Source organism: Grampus griseus (genome assembly GCF_964374135.1).
Source record: "Grampus griseus genome assembly, chromosome: 14".
NCBI lineage: Eukaryota > Metazoa > Chordata > Mammalia > Artiodactyla > Delphinidae > Grampus > Grampus griseus.
In genome coordinates this window covers 35550956-35572568 of record NC_139008.1, presented here as the reverse complement: position 1 = coordinate 35572568, position 21613 = coordinate 35550956, and the positions used below count along the sequence as shown (strand labels likewise).

The following is a 21613-nucleotide window of genomic DNA, read 5'->3' as shown; positions in this document are numbered from 1 at the left end:
AGGTCCCAGCTCTGCCATTTTTAGCTATAAAGCCTTAGGCAAATTTCTTCACTTCTGAGCCTCAGTTGCCTTATCTATAAATTGGGGATAATAGTAGCATCTACTTCATAGGGTTCTTCTGTGATTAAATAAGATCATGTGGATAAAGCATTTGGCACGATACCTGGCACATGTTAAAAGCTCCATCAGCAGCAGTAACTCATAGTGTGAGACACACACACACGTGCACACACACACAGACTTGCTGTCCCCTCACCAAGGACATAACAAAATTCAATACTTTTGCCTTGCCTTGCCTTGTCCGAGGAGGCCCAGGAAATTTCTGGTTTGTGGATTCCTTTGTGTTAGGAGAGTCCTTTTTTGTTACTTAAGTCTTTATGTAAGAAAAGGGGACGTGAAGGACTGAAGGAGGGCACACCTGGCCTTGTAACGTGCGGCCATGGATGCCTCTCACAGGGGCCTGCCGCTGTGATTGTGCAGTGCCCGGGTCCTCACCTGGGGAGCCCTGGGCATCGGGCTTTTGTGGTTGCTCAGACCTCTGGCAGCACATTCTTGTTTGGGGCCACCGCTATCTCTCTGAGGACATTCCTGACTTAGGAGAGCACATCAGGTCCAGAGGACGGCCCTGGGGGCTGTACCCAGGACAACCTGCCCCACCCCTGCTGGGGGCCTGTTGCCCAGAGCTTTGGGCCTCTCACCAACAAAGGCGTCTTAGACTGAGATCTTGGAGACGTGACCATTTTGTACCCTCTGCGTGCTGTACTTGATGTACATCTCCTAGCATGTTGAGATGTGCTAATTCTCCTAGCACAATGAAAAATATTGAGTACAGTCCAGCTCATAACAAGTTGGCCCTCTGCCTCGTGGTTGGCAGGTCTTTAAAACGATGTGTTAGTGCAGCAGAGTTGCTCTCAGTGGGCCCTCAAGAAACAGCAGATCAGCCTCCCTTTATCTGGAGCATTTGGAGCCAGATGCTTGCCCAGTGACACACAGGGTCCTCGGCTGCCATTGTCATAGATGAGAAGTGCGCATGTCCTGGGACCCCCAGGTGTCCCGGAGACGGTTTGTGTGCCCCGACAGGCTGTGGAAGCTGGTTGGTTGGTCTTGGTGCGTGTTCTTCACTTCTCAGAGCCGGTGAGTGAGAGCCTGGACTTTGGCGTCTGACTGCTTGGGTCTCATCTCGGGCCTCCTGCCTGCTTACCGGCTCTGTGACCTTGGGCATGCCACCTAACCCCTTTGTGCCTCTGGTTTTTGGTTTTTTCATCTGTGGAATTTACCTGTAAGGTTAGCCTAAGGATTGAACGAGCTAATGTGGATGCCGTGTGGCCTGGCCCAGAAGACATCTGGCACTTGGCTCTATTTCTATTACGGTTGTTAAGGTAGAGACAGCTCCTTTTTGTCCCTTTCTATTTCTTGTCTTCCTTTCGAGGGCCAGTGACTCGAGGAGCAGTTGGGATGCTCCGAAGTGCTGAGTCATCTGACAGGCGGGGCAGCCCTGGCCAATCGGGGTGCAGCCCCCTCTCCTCTCCGGGTGGCGCTTGGTGGCTCCTTCAGTGGCGAGCCCTGGGTAGCCAGGCGGGACCTGGGATGGGACACATGGAGGTGTGCGCCCTTGACCCCAGTTCTCTCTGCTGTTTGTGCCCAGGTGGTAGCACCATGGATAGCTCCGCAGGAGGCAAGGCTAGGCCTGAGGCTGGGGAGGACAAGGAGGGACTCCTTTCCAAACTTAAGAAAATGTTTACCTCCTGATATCCCAGCCGAGGTAGGAAAACCCCTGAGGTTCCTCCCCTTTTCGTTCCCCTCTGTGAACTAATCCGTTTTCTGTCACTTTAACCAGTATCGTCCCCCCACACCCAGAGTTGAAGAGGTTCCAGTCTCAGGCGTGGTGTATCTGGCTCCCCTCAGAGTCAAGCCTCAGCCTGTGGGGAGTCAGCCGGTAGTGCAGGGCCGAACCACAGAATGTAGCCGCTTCTGCGGCTCCACTTCCTGGAGAGGTTGCTGCTTCCCAGCCCTCCTTCCACCAGCTCCTGGGGGCTCTGCGTCCTGCTGTGGTGAGGACCAGGTTGCCCACGGTCACAGAGGGCAAGTCATAGCAGAGCCAGGCCTAGAACTCAGATCTCCCCAATCCCCGCCCTGTCCTGCCTGGGAGGCGCGGGGAGGTGTCAACCTTGGTTAGGGCTGGGGTCGGGGGCACTGCCAGGAGTCCTGCTTGCTCACTGTGTTGTCTCGGGACTCACTTTTTACTTGTGCTGGTCCCTGGTGGCTGGGGCTCCTGGTGCAGCTCCTTCTCAGGGATGACAGAAGCTCACCAACAGGGCGTGTTCTTCCTGCGATGCCAGTGAAATGTAACTGTTTGTGTCTTGGCTCAGGAAAACGGTCCACCGGAAACTAGGCCGGGAGCAGCAGCCCTCCTTGTGGCCAGGGCATCTGAGATGCAGGAGGATTCCACAGCAGCACCGAGCCCCTGCCTGCAGAGGCCCTCTGGACCACCTTGGAAAACAGCAAAATCATGTGACAATGCACCTCTCCATGGAAGGGTCATGGTGGACAGCCCCTGGGCAGTAAGGCATGGCAGGTCTCAGGGCTGGTAGTTTCCTATCCATGGGTAGGTAACTTGGCCTCTTCTGGCTCCGGCAGAGTCAGACAGCTGGACATTTCTTGCAGAGCTAAAACTCTGATTTGGAATCAAATGTGGTTAAAGAATTAAAGGCCATGCTTACAGCTTAAAAATGAAGCCTTAAGTTGCACCGAGTTGTGAAGTGATTAATTTCCCTCTCAGCAAACCTCTGGGAGGTTCCAGAATGAGTCTTTCCTGACAGGGTTGTCTTTTCCAGGAACCTGGGGCATGCACGCCCCACTTGTGTCATCCACTCCTCAGCAGGGGCATCCCCTGCTAGAGTTTGTTTTAATTCCAAAAGGTACCAAGCAGCTGGAACATGGGGGCCTTGGGGGCCCGGGGTGACACATATGAAGACAGTCCCTGGAGATGCTACTCTTGATCACATGGGCCATGATCTCTGTCAGGATGGATAGTCCTTCCTCCCACCCCACTTGGGGTGGCCCCTTGTCCCCTGACAGTTGAGTTCTGTTGTTCTAAGCCGGGTGTGAGTGGAGCTCCTGCCCTTCTGCTGGACCACAGCCAGCCGTGGCCTGGGGCCGACTAACGGCCTCTTAAACCCGGAGCCCTGCCCTGCTGCCTGCCAGGGCCTTGGTTCTCACCACTCACAGTTGACCTCTGTTTTCAGAAGTGTGTTTAAATTATTCAGTGCTAAGGATCATCGTCTTTTCCTGATAAACGTTTGTTTAGAAAAGGAGAGCACAGTCTCAGCAGTTGAAGGTTCTCTACCATCCAGCCAGAGCAAAACACTGTTTCCCCAGCCTTGGCTCGTAGGATGTGTGGGTTCCATTGTGTTTCCAGATCCCCCTGCTGTGGTAAGACAGGTTGATGGAGAACACTTCTGATTAGTTCCCTTTTTGTTTTCCTTCATAATTTACTAAAATAAAGCATCTACTAGTGTCTGCTTTAGGAATGTAAAATGATTCTGTATCAATGTAAATAAGATTATCTACTACAAAGAGATATTTAAAACCTAAATTGTTGTCATTTCTTCTTTGAAAGAGTTCAGACAGCTTTCTGCAGGTAGCCCAGCAGGGGGTTACTGGTGGTCACCTGCCAGTCAGGCCACCCCACGTCTCTGCTGGCCTTCCTGGGGCGGCTGGAGGTGGCTGTCCTAGTCCTTGGAGTCACGTGCGCCAAGTGACGGGTGGCGCTCTGACAGGCGCTGACCCTCTCCAGCCCAGATCCCAGAGGGGGGAGGGTGCTGATCTGACGAATGTTCTAGGGTTCGGCATGTAGCTTTTTCTCTGGCAGCCTGCGATTTGAGAGACGTGCAGTGTGGCCTGCTTAGGTCCCTACAGGTCACCACCTCCCTCACTAGATTTTTTTTTTCCTCCATTATTTTCAGAGGAATATTAAGGTATATTTTTGTGTTGCAGTGTTAGTCCGGGCTGTCTCACAAAAGCCCAAGTGCTGTCATGGCTGGAGTGGGCCCCGAGCATATAGCTCTGCCCCACTCTGGGTTCTGGGCTGAGCAGGTTGAGGTGTGAGGGCACTGCTGGGTTGGGTTGGGTGAAGAGGCTGGGAATACCTGTTGGGTGAGAAAGGGGCTCAGTGACTTCCTGCCAATTTCCAAACTTGTCCTTCATTGAACAGAAGTTTGTCAAGTGCCTGCTGTGGACTCAGTATGGGCCTGGAAGGATCCTAGACCCCGGGGTATGGCGGTGGGGAGCTAAATGGTTTCTCTCGTGATAGCTTAGGTTTTCTTCCTGGAGAAGCCAACCGAAGTCCCACTCGTGGCTGTCTTCTGAAAACAGAAGCCTAGACTTTGAAAGGGAAAAGTGGATTTTCTTTCTAGCGAGACATCTTCATTGCTGTACTGAGGCGTCCTCCCCTCAGATGGTCAGAAGGTGGCGGGGCAACATCTGTAGAATCAAGCGCCACTCAAGGCCTGGACTGGATTTGGCTTATTCCCACAGCTGGATCCTGAGACGTGTCTCCAGACAACTTTGCAGCCCGAGGTGGGGCTGTAGTGTGAGGTGAGGTATTTAAAAATACAAAAGAGTATCTCCAGGTCCCTGAGCCTCTGGGGATCGAGAGGAGGAGAGGTAGATGGTGTGAGCATTTGCTGAAATGTTTGGAGCGTGGACAAGGGAAGGCATTGGAGGCTCACAGGCCTGACCATGTGAGCCCAGGGGAGTCAGACACTGCTTCGCACAAATGCCCTTACGTTGCCTTCACAACAGCCTGGCCAGGGGGCACCGGGTGAGCAAACAGACCCAAGAGGCTCGGCGACGTGTCCATGGCCTGCTTGTGGATGAGGAGCGGCTGGAGCCTGGCATCAGCTCCCTGCAGTTCGCCCTGGACCTGGACCTGGACCTGGCACAGCACGCTCTACCCAGGCGTGGTACTGGCCAAAGGCTGCTCCAGGATCTCGGCACGGTGAGTCACAGCCCCAGCAGGTGAGTTTCCCACGCAGGGGCCTGGGGGACTTGGGCATCACAGGGCTGGACACAGATGACCTCTCATGTTCTCTTGCTGACATGGTTGGGCTTGGAAGCCCATGTCATCACATCCTTTTCCTCCTACCCTGCCTGGGAGGCTGCTCCCCTCAGACCGCAAGCTGTCCCTGTCCCACTAAAGTGGGCCCCCCCTCCAGTGTTCCTCATTCCTCCTGCTCTCTGCAACCCTATGTCAATCTGCAGTCATTCTGCAGATTTGTATCTGGCTCTCTTGCTAAACCAGGCTCAAGGCAGGGCGCATACTTTTCTGGTGAACATTGTATTTAGGGCCTAGCTTACACTGGTAGGTTGTCAAAGAAGTGCTTTTTCAGTGACTCAGTTAATGAACAGATCGAATGAGTTTGGCTGCCCTGCTCCCCTTTCAATGCCTCTGCGGGTCCTGAGGCTGAGGCGGGGTAGTACAGATGCTGGTGGAGGTTTCACAAGTCCACGCAGACACTGGTCAGTCTGCCGGCTGTGTCCTCTGGGCCTTCATTTCTCTTCTCTAAAGCAAGCAGGAGAGGGAAACGGTCCAAATGCCTGGGGAGCTCAACCCACCAAGTAGGGCTGGGTGGTTATTTCTCTGGTTTCCCTTCCCAGCCTTTGCTGCGGGCGGTGTCACCTTTTCTCAGCAGTGTCCAAGTCTTATATGATCTGGGGTCCACAGAACTGCCACGTTCCTTCAAGGGTTTCTTTCCAGCCTGTTTTGCGATCACCCACATCTCGAGGCCTCTGCACCCGGGGGCCCAGGAGGCAGGAAAAGAGTGAGGGAGAAGGGGCCGGTCTTCCTGCCCTAAAACTCAAAGAAGGAACACGTGGGTGGCTGCACTCACGTTCTGGAGAGGAACGGCTTGTGTGCAGGGGTGTCAAATGTTGCTCCTGGCTGGCGGGGGTAGGGGGGTCCTCTCAGCCCCCCCCCGACTTGACTGGGCCCCCCACCACTTTATGCTTCCTGTTGGAACTTTCAAGTCCTCAGGCAGCTGCCACCCCAACCCCAGTCCCTGAAACAAAGCACTTTTCTTTTGGAAGCCATCTGTGAGAACAATGGCCTTTATTTAAAAAATAAACTTTCTTGTAACACAAGAAAGGATCACTGTGACTATATCTCCCGTCCCCCCAGATGGGGTTGAGAGGTGGGCAGGGTCACAGTCCTGCAAAGTCCCCTTTGTGCTGCTCCAGCCACTGGTCCAGCGTCCTGGCCTTGGGGTTGAGCCTCAGGCTCAGTTCGATGTTGCGGTCAGGTTTCAGGGCATAGAAACGGAACATATTGGCCAGGTCCTGGGCGCCGGGGAAGCCAAGCTTCTCGTAGTCCTCGGGGCTTATCTGGAAGCAGAGGGGAGTCTCTTAGGGTCGATCGGCATCTGCAGTACCCTGACCACGCTGTTGACACCTCAGTTCCTACCCTGGTCCCCACTAAGTTCACCTGAAAACCAGTCTATTATAAAGGTGAAACGTCAAAAACCACTGTTCTAGGGCAATTTAAATCCTGTTCTTCCAAGATGACGAGATGAAAACTTCTCAGTCCTTTCCAAATCAGAACTATGCTTACGTCACTTCTTGCTCAAAAAACCAAAGGTGTTCCCCTTTCCTGACCGAACTGAATCTTAACTCCTCAGCTTCCAAATCCTCCATGACTGCCTCAGGCTTTCTTTGTTTAGAGAGTAACATGCAACCATTTAGTGCATGTTTTCTAGTGCGTTCATTGGGAGCGTTTACAGCAATTGTTCCATTCAATCCTCACAGCAGCCCGAGGAGGGGGATACTCTCCATACACCCACTTTACAGATGAGGAAACTGAGGCAGAGAGGGGTCAGGGGCTGGGCCTCCAGTCACACACGGGTGGGTGTTAAGGGCTGGGAGCAAGATCTGAGTCCAAGGTCTGACTGGCCCGTCCTGCCATAGCCTCTCCTCCATCATTGCTCTGCTTGGGTCTGAGGGCGCTCTACAGGTGGTTTTTGTCATTTAATGACTTGGAGTAGCCCAGATTTTCATAATGAGAAACAAGAAACAAGGCACCTGGGGGTCTGGACAGGAAGACAGAGTAGGCAAGGGGAGGAGGGGACTGTGCCAGGCCAAGAAGAGGGGACCAGGATGGGGCCTACTCCGGCCTCCTTCCCCTCCCCGAGAGAAGCCCAAGACACCCTGCATTTTCCCTCCTTGCTTTGGCCCCTACTGTCCCCTCTTCCTGGAACCCTTCCTTACCACTTGATCAACTGACAAAACCAGAAGTTTCACTCAGTGGCCACACCTGGCTCCTAAGAACAGCACGATATAAACGTTCACAGTGAATGAATTTGGCTTTACGCTGCTCAGAGTGCTAGGGCAGCCCTAGATGCCCCTTCCCTTCTACCCACAAAGCCCCTCTGACCACGGCTGCCAAATCCCAAGCCTGGGCCCTCCACCTTGGCATCTCGCACGGTCTTCCTGGTATGCCTGGAGAGCAAGGCAGCGTACTCCTCCACTGTGTGCCTGCAGGTGCTGAGCCCGATGTTCTGGCCGATGTAGTCTTCGGGCATCTTCAGCAGGCTGAGCACCACGGGGCCCAGGTCGGACACAGACATGCCGTCCATGGGCACATCACCCATGGGCAAGCCTGGGAGGGAAAGAGGGACGTGCTGGCACGCGTCTCTGAGGAGTCGGTCCCCACCGGCCAGTCGACTGGATGTGTGCACAAGCCAGCACCTGGCACGAGGCAGACACCCCCGGTGTCAGCAGGAGAAATGAGTCAGGAAATGGGACACGATCGAGCTGTGCCACCTGGCAGGCCATTCAAACCCTGGGAGCCTGGCTGTGCTCTTCCCAAGGCGGGGAGAACCCTGGGCCTGCTGCCCCTCTCAGGCCTGAGACGGGAACAAGGGGAAGGAGAGGAAGGCTTTGATAGGCACCTCTGAGAACGGGAGCTCCCAGGGTTCAGGCCCCCGTACACTTAGTCAGACCCGAATCCCTGATAGGGACGCCTGTGGTGGGGGGTGCTCCAAACACCAGCTCCACCGGCAGGAGTGCTCGATCAGCTGAGGCCAGGGCTGACCCCAGAGCAGCATGACGGGTGCTGATAAACATGTTAAATTAACGAGTGACTCCACCTGCCAAGGTGTGGTCTTGGGGATGGAGAGGCAGAGCTGTGTCCTGATGAGGCACCTGGAGCGCTCAGGCCCTGCCCTATAAAATTTCCGTGGCTGCCCATTCAGATGGGCCAGGGAGTCTGCCGGGGTGGAGCCTGTTCCAACTTACAGACGGAACACACGTGAATCTGATTATGGCTTTGCAAATCTCTGGTTATGGCTTTGCAAACCGGTGTGCCAACACAAGGACAAGACTGCTCACCAGCAGGTGAGACCCAAGCGAGGGTGAGCGGCGTTCACGCAGAGGTGAGAGGCTGGGAGGGCTCAGACCCCTCCTGCTCCGCCTGCTGAGCCACCTGCATTAACCCACTGCCCCGCCGGCAGGACACAGGTCGTACATGGTTCCCTCGAAGCTGTTTACAGATTTGCAAACAGATGTTGAGAAGAAAGTGCTTTCCTATTTCGAGAAATCTACAATTGGACCTCGCCGTCCAAATCCTCTCCTTATTTATGAAGCAGTAACGATAAGCACACTCTCTCCGTAAAGCTCTCCGACAGACAAAGCACTGCATCCCCAGACTCGGCAGATTTTCCCATGGCCCTGGGGAAGTCCGAGTCATGCCCATCTCACGGGACAGGACGCAGAGGCCCAGCATGGTCACATGCGTTGCTCGCAGTCACAGCCTAACGTGAGCGAGCCAGAGCTTGGACCCAGAGCCCTCTGAGGACAAGCCCAGTGGGCCACCACGGCTCCACACAGTGAGAGGAGACACCCGAGGAAGCGGGGAGGGCACTCACTCAGCAAGTAGCTCTTTCCATCTGGGGCTTTCTGGGGCAGGAAGCAGGAGAGGAGGTTCTCGAAATAACAGGGCAGCCGCACGCTGGTCATGGGGACACCAATGTCCCGGAAATATTCCTCCACCTCCCCTTTGCCGTCAAAGTGTCCTGCTGCCAGTCTCCCTGCTGTCAGCTTCTTGATGTTCTCCAGGCCACTGTAGACCACGTAGTGCAGGCCCAGGCGCTTCGCCAGATCGGCCAGCAGCTTTCCCTGGTGGGCAGGGAAGGAGAAACCACAAAGCTCAGAGGGAGGATGTGTGTCCCCATCACGGCACTGGCTCTCCCACCCCAGAGGCCACTGTGCCCAGTGCCAAGAGCCCTCTGATAAGGCTCCCTCTTCTGTGTGCGGCTCACATGGCGCCACACGCTCTACCACGGGATTATAAGCTTCTCACCACTCGCATAGCCTTAGCGCCCCTTCTCTAGATCGTCTGGGTCGTTCCACCTTCCACTGTGCTGGACCACAGCCCACCGTGTGCCACGTGGGAGGGTGCGCACAGAGGCTTCCGCCTCTGCCTGCTCTCAGAAAGCATCTTGTCCCCGTGCTGGGCCGTCTTCCTGGGAGAGCCCCAACCATCCCCTAGGGAAGTGCTACGGCTCAGCAGTTAAGCACACAACACAAACCACCTGGGCTCCAGACCAGCTCTGCAGCACACTGGCTGTGCCATCCAAGACAAGGGGTCTAACTGTTTTGGCCTTGTCGGTTAAATGGGGACAGAAACACGACCTGCTGCACAAGGCTGTGTAGGGTGCTGGATGGTGGCCTCCCAAAAGATATGTCCATGTCCCAAACCCCAGAACCTGTGAATGCCACATCATTTGGAAAAAGGTTTCTGCAGATATTTTTGTTAAGGAACTTGAGACGAGATCATCCTGGATTATCCTCGTGGGCCCTCAACCCAATGACGAGTGTCCTTATGAGAGATGGAAGAGGAGACACAGAGAAGAGGAGTGGCCTTGTGTAAACAGAGGCAGAGCCCGGAGTGATGTTGCCTCACGGAGAGCTGGTACCACTGGGCGCTGGAAGAGGCAAGAATTGGAACCTCCCTTGGAGCCTCCAGACAGAGCAGGGCCAACACCTTGCTGTTGGACTCCTGGCCTCCAGAACGGGGAGAGAATAAATTCCTGTTGTTTTAAGGCACCTGGCTTGGGGTCATTTGTTATGGCTCAGGAGGTCAGGTTGACGAGATCTGCGTGCACCAGAAAAGCTGTCTCTGTCCACTCTCTGAGATGGGCTTCCATGTAAGACTGTAACTAAAGAAAGGCTCAGGGCTAAAAACAAGTTTGGAGACCAGTGGTCCGGTCCAGTCTCCCTTTATTGTACACAGGAGGAAAGACAGACCAGCGCGGGGAAGTCACGTCCACAGCTGCAACAGTGGGGAGCTGTGGATGAGGCAGGACTGAAAGCCGACAGGCACGGGTCTCAGCCCAGTGCCTTTGCTGTGGCACCAGTCATACCTCCCACAAATACCTGAGTGCCTGCTACGTGACAGGCCCACCGCAAGTGTCCCCACCTTCCAAGAGACTTTAAAAAGATGCATGTTCCTCTCACATCCCTCCCCCCACCACCTGGGCTCAATAACCACCCAACCAGAGAGAAGCTGGGTGGAAAACAGAATAAAGAGAAACAGAAAACATCTGAAAGGGGACATGGAGGACTTTTCGGAATGATGGAGATGTATTATATTTTGATTAGAATGGTAGTTACATGGGTATATTTATTTTCAAATTTCATTAAATTGTACAATTAAAAAGTTTACTTTTATTTATTTATTTATTTTTGGCTGCACTGGGTCTTCGCTGCTGTGTGTGGGCTTTCTCTAGTTGCGGAGAGCGGGGGCTACTCTTCGTTGTGGTGCACAGGCTTCTCATTGCGGTGGCTCCTCTTGTTGCGGAGCACGGGCTCTAGGCGCGTGGGCTTCAGTAATTGTGGCACGCGGGCTCAGTAGTTGTGCTCGCGGGCTCTAGAGTGCAGGCTCAGTAGTTGTGGTGCACGGGCTTAGTTGCTCTGTGGCATGTGGGATCTTCCTGGACCAGGGATCAAACCCATGTTCCCTGCATTGGCAGGCAGATTCTTAACCACTGCACCACCAGGGAAGTCCCTACATTTGATTTTAAGAAAATTATGGGTCAATAGAGTTTTTTAGAAAGTGTAAAGAGTCACTGGATGACACAGCAGATTGTGGTTGCCTGCGGCTGAGGAAGTGGGGAATGGGGAGTGACCGCTACCAGGTATGGTGTTTCTTTTGGGGTGATGAAATGTTCTGGAATTAGGTAGTGATAATGGCTGCACAACTTTGTGAATATGTTAAAAACCACTGAATTGTACACTTTAAAAGGGGGAACAGGGACTTCCCTGGTGGTCCAGTGGTTAAGAATGAGCCTTCCAATGCAGGGGATGCGGGTTTGATGCCTGGTTGGGGAACTAAGATCCCACATGTCGCGGAGCAACTAAGCCCGTGCCTCAACTACTGAGCCGGTGAACCAGAACTAGAGAGAAGCCCACGTGCTGCAACAAAATATGCCGCGTGCCGCAACTAAGACCTGACGCAGCCAAAAATAAATAAATAAATACTTTAAAAATAGTAATAAAATAAAAGCTTTAAAAACAAAAGGGTGAACATTATGGTACATGAATGATGTCTAAAAGAAGTCATTGGATGAGGAAGCGGCCACCTTCTGCCCTCATCAAAGTCTAGGAGGGCTGCATAGAAGAGGAGGGGAAAGGCCTGCAGTGTCAGTGGTCAGGCAGGGGTCAGCCCCTCTCTGGCAAGTTGGAGCTGCCCCACAAGGGCAAGTAGAGACCTGGGAGCGCCTTTGAAGATGGCCTGCTCCTGCCCTGGCTTCCCCACGCCCTCCCGCCTGCCCTTACCTGCTTGACCTCCTGCTCCTGGCTGCAGTGCTCCCAGTAGTTGGTCACGATGAAGGTGGCGTGAGCCCCGATCAGGGCCAGCTCCATGCTGGCCTCATCATCCTGGTCTCCCTGCACTACTTCTGCACCTTGCAGCCTCAGCTTCTTTGCTGCCCTCTGCCCAGGGTCCCGGGTCACCACTCGGACCCTGAATGTCCCATCTTCCAGGAGTGTCCGGGCCACTGAGCCCCCCTGGGCACCTGCAGAGAGTCAGAAAGACCCGCAGGGTGGGACCAGCCTGGGAGCCTGCCAAGGGTGAGGCCCTGCAGGGAATCCTCCACCACAGCAACACACCTGGCACTTTTCACCTGTGATTCCCACTGTTTTGCCTCACACAATCTTGTAACTAATAGCTTCATTGAGATAGAATTCACATACCGTAACATTCATCCTTTTATTTTAATTTAATTTTTTTAAATACAATTTTAAAACAAATTATTTATTTTTGGCTGTGTTGGGTCTTCGTTGCTACACACAGGCTTTCTCTAGTTGCGGCGAGTGGGGGCTACTCTTTGTTGTGGTGCAAGGGCTTCTCATTGCAGTGGCTTCTATTGTTGCAGAGCACGGGCTCTAGGCGCATGGGCTTCAGTAGTTGTGGTGCACGGGCTCAGTAGTTGTGGCTCACAGCTCTAGGGTGCAGGCTCAGTAGTTGTGGCACACGGGCTTAGTCGCTCCGCAGCATGTGGGATTTTCCTGGGCCAGGGCTCGAACCCGTGTCCCCTGCATTGGCAGGCGGATTCTTAACCACTGTGCCACCAGGGAAGCCCACGTTCACCCTCTTAAAGTGTACAGTGCAGCAGCTTTTAGTACATTCAGAGTGTGCAACCATCATTGCAGTCAATTTTAGAACATTTTCATTGCCCCAAAAAAGAAAGTCCATACCCATCAGCAGCCACTCCCCATTTTCCCTTCCCCTTCAGCTCCTGGCAACCACTAATCTACTCTCTGTCTCTACGGATTTGCCTATTTTGGACACTTCACATAAATGGAGTCACACAATATGTGGTGTTTTGTGTCTGGCTTCTCTCACTTACGTTTTCAAGGTTCATCCATGTTTTAGCAGTCATCACACTTACACCTTTTACAAAAATTTTAAAATGTATTATGAAATATTTTTTTAATATTTATTTATTTATTTTGGCTGCTCCAGGTCTTAGTTGCGGCATGCGGGTTCTTTAGTTGCGGCATGCATGTGGGATCTAGTTCCCTGACCAGGGATCGAACCCAGGCCCCCTGCATTGGGAGCGTGGAGTCTTAGCCGCTGGACCACCAGGGAAGCCTGTATTATGAAATATTTAGCACATACAAAAAAGGGATACTAACACCCATAAGCCCACCGCTTAGCTTAAGAAATAAAGTATCACCTATACCTTAAAAAAAAAAAAAAAAAAAAAGACTGAGGGGAATTCCCTGGCAGTCCAGTGGCTAGGGCTCTGCACTCTCACTGTTGAGGGCCTGGGTTTGATCCCTGGTCGGGGAACTAAGATCCCACAAGCTCCGTGGCACGGCCAAAAAAAGAAAAAAAAAGAGAGAAAATTATTAAAATCATCAAAAGAAAGAAAATAAAAATTATCCATAAATATATGTATAAGAACATTGGCTGCAAACAAATAAATAAATAATTAAATAAATCCACTCCTTACCAAAAAAAAAAGAACATTGGCTGCAGTATTATTATCCATAGTGGAAGTTTATGGACAACCTAGATGTCCTTTGGTAAGAACCTGGCTAAATAAGTGCTAAATCCATACAAAAGTGATTAAAAAGAATGTGGCAGGGCTTCCCTGGTGGCACAGTGGCTAAGAATCTGCCTGCCAGTGCAGGGCACACGGGTTCGAGCCCTGGTCCGGGAAGATCCCACATGCCACGGAGCAACTAAGCCCGTGCACCACAACTACTGAGCCTGTGCTCTAGAGCCCGCGATCCACAACTACTGAAGCCCGTGTGCCTAGAACCCATGCTCCACAACAAGAGAAGCCACTGCAATGAGAAGCCTGCGCACTGCAACAGAGAGTAGCCCCCGCTCGCTGCAACTAGAGAAGGCCTGCACTCAGCAACAAAGACCCAACACAGCCAAAAATAAATAAAAATAAAAATTAAATTACAAAAAAAAAAAAAGAATGTAGCAGATCTGTATGCACGACTTATGTGACCACAACATGTCCTGGAGTGGAAAAGGCAAACTGAAGAACTACAACTACCCTCATACAGTACTGGTGGGAATGTAAAGTGGTACAGTCGCTTTGAAAAAGTCTGGCAGTTCCTCAAAATGCTAAACACGGTCACCATATAATCCAGCAATTCCACTCCTAGGTATAGTCCCAAGAAAATTAAAAACATATGTCCACACAACAACTTGTATGTGAAGGTTCACAGCAGCATTATTCACAATAACCAAAAGGTGGAAACAAATCAAATGTCCATAATGGATGATGGATAAACACAATGTGGTATATCCATATAATGGAATATTATTCAGCCATAAAAAGGAATGAAGTACAGATTCATGCTACAATGTGGATGAACCTGGAAAACGATGCTCAGTGAAAGATGCCAGACACAAAAGGCCATGTACTGTATGATTTCATTTATATGAAATGTCCAGAATGGGCAAATCTTTAGACAATAGACTGCCAGTTTCCAGGGGCTGGGGAAATGGGGAATGACTGCTAGTGGGTATGGGTTTTTTTGGGGGGGTGATGAAATGTTCTAAAACTGATTGTGATGAGGGTCACAGAGCTCTGTGAATATACTAGAATTGAATACTTTAAACATGTGAAGTGTATGGTATGTGATTTATACCTCAATAAAGCTGTTATATATTTTTAAAATATATACAGTAAAGAAAAAAACAGGTGGGGTAAAAATAAAACACTCCCATTTAATAAACAGTATCTTTATATGCCTAATTTGTCTGGAAGGATACTCAAGAAACTTTTTTTTTTTTTTGCGGTACGCAGGCCTCTCACTGTTGTGGCCTCTCCCGTTGCGGAGCACAGGCTCCGGACGCGCAGGTTCAGCGGCCATGGCTCACGGGCCCAGCCGCTCCGCATAATGTGGGATCTTCCCAGACCGGGGCACGAACCCGTGTCTCCTACATCGGCAGGCGGACCCTCAACCACTGCGCCACCAGGGAAGCCCTACTCAAGAAACTTGACAACAGTGATGGATGGGGTTTCGGGGACAGAGGTGGGAGGGAGATTTAATTTTGATATTATGTGCAATCACCTGCTATTCAAAGCTAAGTAATTTTTTAAAAAAATTCAAAGGGAATCTGCGCTCAGGTCCTGCCCCACGGGCCCACCGTGAGTCAGGGGTCCCAGCCATTTCATCGCTCCCTCCAGGACGCCGGGGACGTCTTCCGGAGCTGAGGGGCGGGCGCCCAGGCTCTGCGGGGTCGGACCGGCCTGACCTCTGCCCTGGGCTGGCCTTGGTGAGGGGTCCTGCGCCTCGGGGCCCCCGTTTGGGGTTTCGCTTACCTGTGGCCCCAAACACGACCACCAGTTTCTTGTCTGCCATGAGGCCGGGAGCCGGAAATTAAGTCCGGAGAGGTCTGAGGGCCGTGAGAGGTGCATAGTCGGTGAAGGGGTCGGGGGTGCCTGCCCGGAACGACCCCGCGCGCGCCGGGTAGGACCAAGGGGGCGGTTCGGCCGGGAGAGGTCAGGACCCCGCGACCCCCGCCCCCTCGGGCCCGACCCTCCCGGGTCCTACCTGCACCCGCCGCCCGGGTCCCCCAGGTCGGCTGTACCTCCCAGCCGCGGCCTAGGTGGGAAACGGTCCGGGAAATAGGGACCCCCGGTTTTGCAGCCGAGTCCACCGCCGAGGGGAAGGATGGAAGCCTGCGAGCGGCGCCGCCCCCCGCCCCCAGCTCCAGCTGCAACCTGGCAAAGTCACCCCTTCCCGGCGACCCTGCGTGAAGGGACCCCAGGCTGGCCTGCTTCCGAATCCCAGCCGTCTGGGCCCTGATTCTGCGCGGAGCTGACCCGCCACCCCCCTCCGCGGACACAGATGGTTCGTCCCAGCTCCGGCTAGACTCAGCGGCAGGTCAGGACCCGCCAGCCCCAGGCCTGCGTAAACCGAATTTGTGTAAATCGGATCTAACCGAAATGTACACGCCGAGGGCTTCTTAGCCGGATGCTGGGGGTCATGACTGTGCGAAGCAAAAATAAATACATAAACACATAATAAATAAATAAAAGTTTATCTTGCATGAGCATCTGAACTTTGATATACGGGTGTCACCCAAAGACAAATAAATCTATATCTGTGAGTCTTAATACCCAAGGCTCTGTTTGAGTTCTTGTATGCCTGACTCACATTTGAGGTTGCTACTACTTGCCCGTTTTGAATTCTATTTAACAGGAAGGAGATCTCTCTCTCTCTCTCTCTTTCTCTTTTTTTTTTTTTTTCTTTTTTGGCCGCAGGCAACGTCATGTGGGATCCTAGTTCCACGACCAGGCATTGAACCGTGCCTCTGCAATGGAAGCGGGGACCGCCAGGGAAGTCCCCAGAAAAGAGATTTCTTTGTGTTCAACTAAAACTCAAAAATGGCCCTCTCACTCCTCTTCGGAAATTTATTGCTGACTGGATAAAAGCATTCATTTTTTTCCTTTCATTCATTCCAAAATGTGTACTGACTCCTCAGGGAACGTCAGCTTCCTGACAGTAAACATTCTGTGTTCACTGCTGAGTTCCCAGCACTTAAAATAGTACCTGGCACAAAGTAGTCGCTCAATAAATATTTGCTGACTGACTGGTTGTCTAAACATCTACTAGGAACTGGAGTCACAGGGAAATCAAAGTAAAACTGGTGCTGTTTTCCCGAATCTAATAGTGGAGATAACCCACCAGGTAATGTGTATTTTATGTATGTAAAATATTGGTCTTCATGTGTTGTAAGATGCGTTTATTTTAATAAATACTCATTTATGTTTGTGTTTACAAGTGAAGGTGGTGTCTAAATAGAATGTTTAAATCTTGCATTGTCTCCACACCCTGTTATGTATGTCTCTGAGCTCAGACTGCAAAGTTTGCCAAGAATACCTTCCTCCCACCACCTTAGATAGGGCTGACTCCTACTCATTCCTTAATGCGCCACATAACCACCACTTCCTCCAAGAAGCCATCCCTGACCCCTAGGCTAGGGTAACTACTATTTCACTCCCATCTCTATTCCACTGGCAACATTGTCTCTACCATATTAGACCCAGGGTTTCTTAAGAGCTGGCCCCATGTCTTTTTTGTCTCTATCTCTCTCCCTCCTGGCACAATGTCCAGCACTTAGTAGGAACTCAATAAATACTCATTAAATGGAACACAAGTGCATATTATTCTGATAAAAGATGCGGTTTTTCTTTAACTGCATGGGTTAAACCACAAAACTCGATGTTCCGAGGTCTCCACTTTAAGGAAATAAATCCAAACAAGGAGATCCCTAGTGGGACCAGCTGCATAATGTGTAAGGCCCAGTGAAAAAAGAAAATGTGGGGCTCCTTGTTTTAAAATTACCAAGAACAGTGATAGCAGAGCATTAAACCAAACCCAAGGTCCTTCTGAGCCTGGGACCCAGTATGACTGCTCCAGTCATAAGCCCATGAAGTTGATTGGCCCTGGTCCCTAGGTTTGAGAGTAGCAGCCCAGGGCCACGCTGGGGCCTGAGCAACTCCAGTGCCCTTTGGCCTTGCTGAACCTGAAGCTTGGAAATCAGTGCAGGCAATGAGTGGCAGGGAACAGCATCTCTGCCCTGGGCTTCTGGTCAGTGGTGCTGGTGCCAGGGAGCTGTCCTGAAGTTGGTGGGCAGACAGGCAGCCTGGGCAAAGGTCTTGTTTCTTGAAGCCCCAGCTACCCACCTCAGGCGGTTCCCTGAGGCCTGAGGGAAGAGATTTGGCTATTGACTGGCATATGATCAGCCGTGACTCGGCACCTCCTGTGGGACTTTATATCTGACAAAGGACTTCCAGCAAAGCACTTGCCAGCAGCTCACTCAGCCAAGCGACATGTACTAATGATGATAACAGTGGGAACCCTTCTCTGGGCTTCTCCTACATGTCAGGCACAGACTTAGCCCCACATTATCTCATTTTTAACTCTAGAGCAACCCCTCCTTCAATCAGTGCCACTCGATTTAATTCAATTTTACGTGTGCGTGTTTGGGGCAGGGGGCAGTTTTAAGATTCATTCATTTTTTTTCTTTTTTTTTTGGCCACGCAGCATGGGCATGCAGGATCTTAGTTCCCTGACCAGAGATGGAACACATGCCCCCTGCAGTGGAAGCACGGAGTCTTAACCACTGGACCGCCAGGGAAGTCCCAAGATTCATTCTTTTATTATTTTTTTAAGTTAATCCTGTTGTGTTTTTTGGGTTTTAAAAAAATATTTATTTATTTATTTGGCTGCACCAGGTCTTAGTTTTGGCATGTGGGATCTTTGTTGCCGCATGCGAGATCTAGTTCCCTGCCCAGGGATCAAACCTGGGCTCCCTGCATTGGGAGTGTGGAGTCTTAACCACTGGACCACCAGGGATGTCCCAAGATTCATTCTTTTAAATTTGATTTTGATAGCATAATGCATTTATTCATTCTCATAAAAAGTTTAAATGGTACAGATATATAGCACAAGTGAGCCTTGACATCCCTCTGTCATTCTAGTGTGTAAACCTTCCCTCTTTTGGATGCATTTACATGCCTAAACATGAACATGTAGAAAGATAACATTTTGCAGTTAAAAAAAAAACAGAAAACAATTTTTAATATAAAAAATAAAAGGGATTGTTGACTAAAAAAATTAAATAGTCAATCTAAGAAAGAAATGGAAAATTTTATTCTCATCAACCTGAGCTCTGAGAACTGTTCCAAAGAGGCAAGGGAGGAGGCCAGAATATATGTGATTTTGATGAAGGGTTACATGCAGTCAAGCACACATCGTGGGAGAAGCCTACTGCTATTCATGAGGAACAGATATCTTAGTTAATGGTTTTAGTGCTTTTCTAAGTATGGGAAGATACAGGAAACTGGGTTCTTAAAAATTTCTCCTGAAAATATCTGAGGGCCATTTCTGTCAGTTTTCCTAGAGCACAAAGTGCCTCATCCTGATCTTTGCTCTTTCAGGGTGGGTTGTAGGTCAGTGACTCTAGTGGCTAATGACAATTCTTGTAGAACTGGCTGGTGGGCAACATTCTTTATTTTACAATCTCCTCCCTTTCAGTCTTAATTTCAACCAAGTTTTGGGAGGCATTTTGTGGCCAGTTTGTCCCATGGAACTAGGAATGCTCATTCTCAGGTCAGGATTTCATTGATAGGCCACTTAATGTACTATTACTGGACTAGGCCCTGCTTAGAGTAGTCAAAAGCCTCTGGACCACCTGTCTTACAGTCTGTCATGGTCAAGGAAATGGTTCCCTCTTGTTGCTTCTTCCCATATGTAGAGTTACACTATTACAATCATTGATCTTCTAGAACTATATATAAGGTCAATTGTTTCAAGTTGCTTAATCGTCATTAATTTGATCTGAGGCTCAGTCACACATTTGGTAATGCAAGAAACATTAATCTTGTAAACGTAGAATACAAGTAATTCAGCTAGTTACATTAATAAAGTCATAAATAAATATTTAAGCTAAGAACTTCCATTAGGTGCAACCCAGTATCTCCCCAAGATATCTGCATCCTGACCCCTTACAGGATTGAGAAAGGAATGTTATGGTCTCAGGAATTTCATGACTGGCTTCAGAAGGGGAAAAATTGGTATTTATGGTTGAGCAGGTATTTCTGCCGCTAGGGAGGGCTGGTTAATGCATAAAGCAGATACACATAATGCACACTAGAGGGGAGGGAGGAGGCCCAAACAGAATTTTTTTTTTTTTTGGCCAAGTTGTGAAGCTTGTGGGATCTTAGTTCCCTGACCAGGGACTGAACCCGGGCCCTTGGCGGTGAAAGCGCAGAGTCTAACCACTGGACGGCCAAGGAATTCCCAGAATTTTTCTTGTCTCAAAATGTGAATTTTTACTTCATCAGTATCATATTGAATATATTTTTCCCCCGAATTTTATTATGAAAATTTGTGAACATAAAAAAAACTTGAAAGAACTCTATAGTAAGCAGCTATATATTAATACCACTTTCATTCTTTTTTTTTTTTTTTTGGCCATGCCATGTGGCATGTGGGATCTTAATTCCCCGACCTGGGATGGAAATCGCACCCCCTGCAATGGAAGCATGGAGTCTTTTAAAATTTTTTTAATTATTGTTTTAAATAACAATAATTTATTTAGTTTTTAAAATAAATTTATTTATTTATTTTTGGCTGTGCTGAGTCTTTGTAGCTGCGCGAGGGCTTTCTCTAGTTGCAGTGAGCGGTGGCTACTCTTCCTTGCGGTGTGAGGGCTTCTCATTGCGCTGGCTTCTCTTGTGGAGCACGGGCTCTAAGCCTGAGGGCTTCAGTAGTTGTGGCTCTTGGGCTTAGTTGCTCCGTGTCATGTGGGATCTTCCTGGACCAGGGATCAAACCTGTGTCCTCTGCATTGGCAGGCTGATTCTTAACCATTGGACCACCAAGGAAGTCCAAAGGGCAGAGTCTTAACCACCGGACCTTCAGCGAAATCTCACCACTTTCATTCTTAACATTTTGCTATATTTGCTTTATCAGATATCTATCTAGCCATCAACTAATCTTATTTTTTTATGTTTTTTCTAGTGAGTTGCAGACATCAGTACGCTTTTTTTGTTTGCGGTACGCGGGCCTCTCACTGTTGTGGCCTCTCCCGTTGTGGAGCACAGGCTCCAGACGCGCAGGCTCAGCGGCCATGGCTCACGGGCCCAGCCGCTCCGCGGCATGTGGGATCTTCCCGTTCCGGGGCACGAACCCGTGTCCCCTGCATCGGCAGGCGGACTCCCAACCACTGCGCCACCAGGGAAGCCCCATCAGTACTCTTTACCCTTTAACACTTCAGCACACACATTGTTTAGAGTTCAATATTTGTTTTTAAGATTAAATTTACATACTATCAAATGTATTTTAAAAAATTTTTATTGGAGTATAGTTGATTTACAATGTTGTTAGTTTCAGGTGTACTGTAAAGTGAATCAGTTACACATATACATATAACCACTCTTTTATTAGATTATTTTCCCATATAGGTCATTACAGAGTATTGAGTAGAGTTCCCAGTGCTATACAGTAGGTCCTTATTAGTTACCTATTTTATATATAATAGTGTGTATACGTCAATCTCAATTTCCCAATTTATCCCCCCCCCCAGCCTTTTCCCTCCTAGTAACGGTAAGTTTGTTTTCTACATCTGTGACTCTCTTTTGTAAATCAGTTCATTTGCACCATTTTTTTTTAAATTCCACATGTAAGAGATATCATATATTTGTCTTTCTCTGTCTGACTTACTTCACTCAGTATGACAATCTCTAGGTTCGAATGTATTTTTGTATTTTCCTACAACTTGCTTTTCCCCCTTCTACTTGATGTCCGCCCTTCCTTTTTTTTTTTTTTTTTTTTTTTGCGGAATCCTAGTTCTCCGACCAGGGATGAAAGCGGCCGAGTCCTAACTACTGGACCGCCAGGGAATTCCCTGCCCTTCCTTTTTATTCGGCACAGCTCTGTTGAATAGATGTGCCCCTGTGAACCCCAACCCCATCGTCTTTTGATAGACGTTAAGGTTGTTTCAAGGTTTTCACCGAAATGCTGTTGCAATGACCTTCCTTGTTTGTGTCTCTTGGGGTTCTTGTGTTTCTCTAGAA

The 21613-nt window shown here is 50.1% G+C and overlaps 2 protein-coding genes across 3 annotated transcripts in view; one reads left to right on the top strand and one right to left on the bottom strand.

The window, feature by feature from the left end:
* The window catches only part of DNAJA3 (DnaJ heat shock protein family (Hsp40) member A3), a 31029-nt gene extending 27445 nt beyond the window's left edge, over positions 1–3584 (top strand). Inside the window, exons 11-12 of one of the 2 annotated variants that reach the window (XM_082670278.1) lie at positions 1646–1762; positions 2370–3584. In XM_082670278.1, coding sequence (XP_082526404.1) covers positions 1646–1749 — 104 coding nt within the window. In that variant the 3' untranslated portion in view covers positions 1750–1762; positions 2370–3584. The remainder of the gene's footprint in view (positions 1–1645; positions 1763–2369) is intronic. The other variant, XM_082670279.1, reaches the window with a different exon arrangement.
* Positions 3585–6116: 2532 nt separating this feature from the next.
* Positions 6117–15721, bottom strand: NMRAL1 (NmrA like redox sensor 1). The gene is made up of 6 exons (XM_082671628.1): positions 15580–15721; positions 15348–15421; positions 11830–12068; positions 8919–9168; positions 7461–7651; positions 6117–6381 (listed from the first exon to the last, which is right to left on the bottom strand). The coding sequence occupies exons 2-6, from the start codon at positions 15385–15387 to the stop codon at positions 6202–6204; spliced, it is 900 nt and encodes a 299-aa protein (XP_082527754.1). The 5' UTR covers positions 15388–15421; positions 15580–15721; the 3' UTR covers positions 6117–6201.
* Positions 15722–21613: the final 5892 nt, after the last annotated feature.

Excerpts from the sequence above, each read along its gene's own strand:
- NMRAL1 (XM_082671628.1), bottom strand. The coding sequence starts at position 15,387 with ATGGCAGACAAGAAACTGGTGGTCGTGTTTGGGGCCACAG. Across the intron at positions 9,169-11,829 it reads AGGAGCAGGAGGTCAAGCAG|GGAAAGCTGCTGGCCGATCT; the intron begins GTAAGGGCAGGC and ends CCTGCCCACCAG. Across the intron at positions 6,382-7,460 it reads AGACCGTGCGAGATGCCAAG|ATAAGCCCCGAGGACTACGA; the intron begins GTGGAGGGCCCA and ends CTCTGCTTCCAG.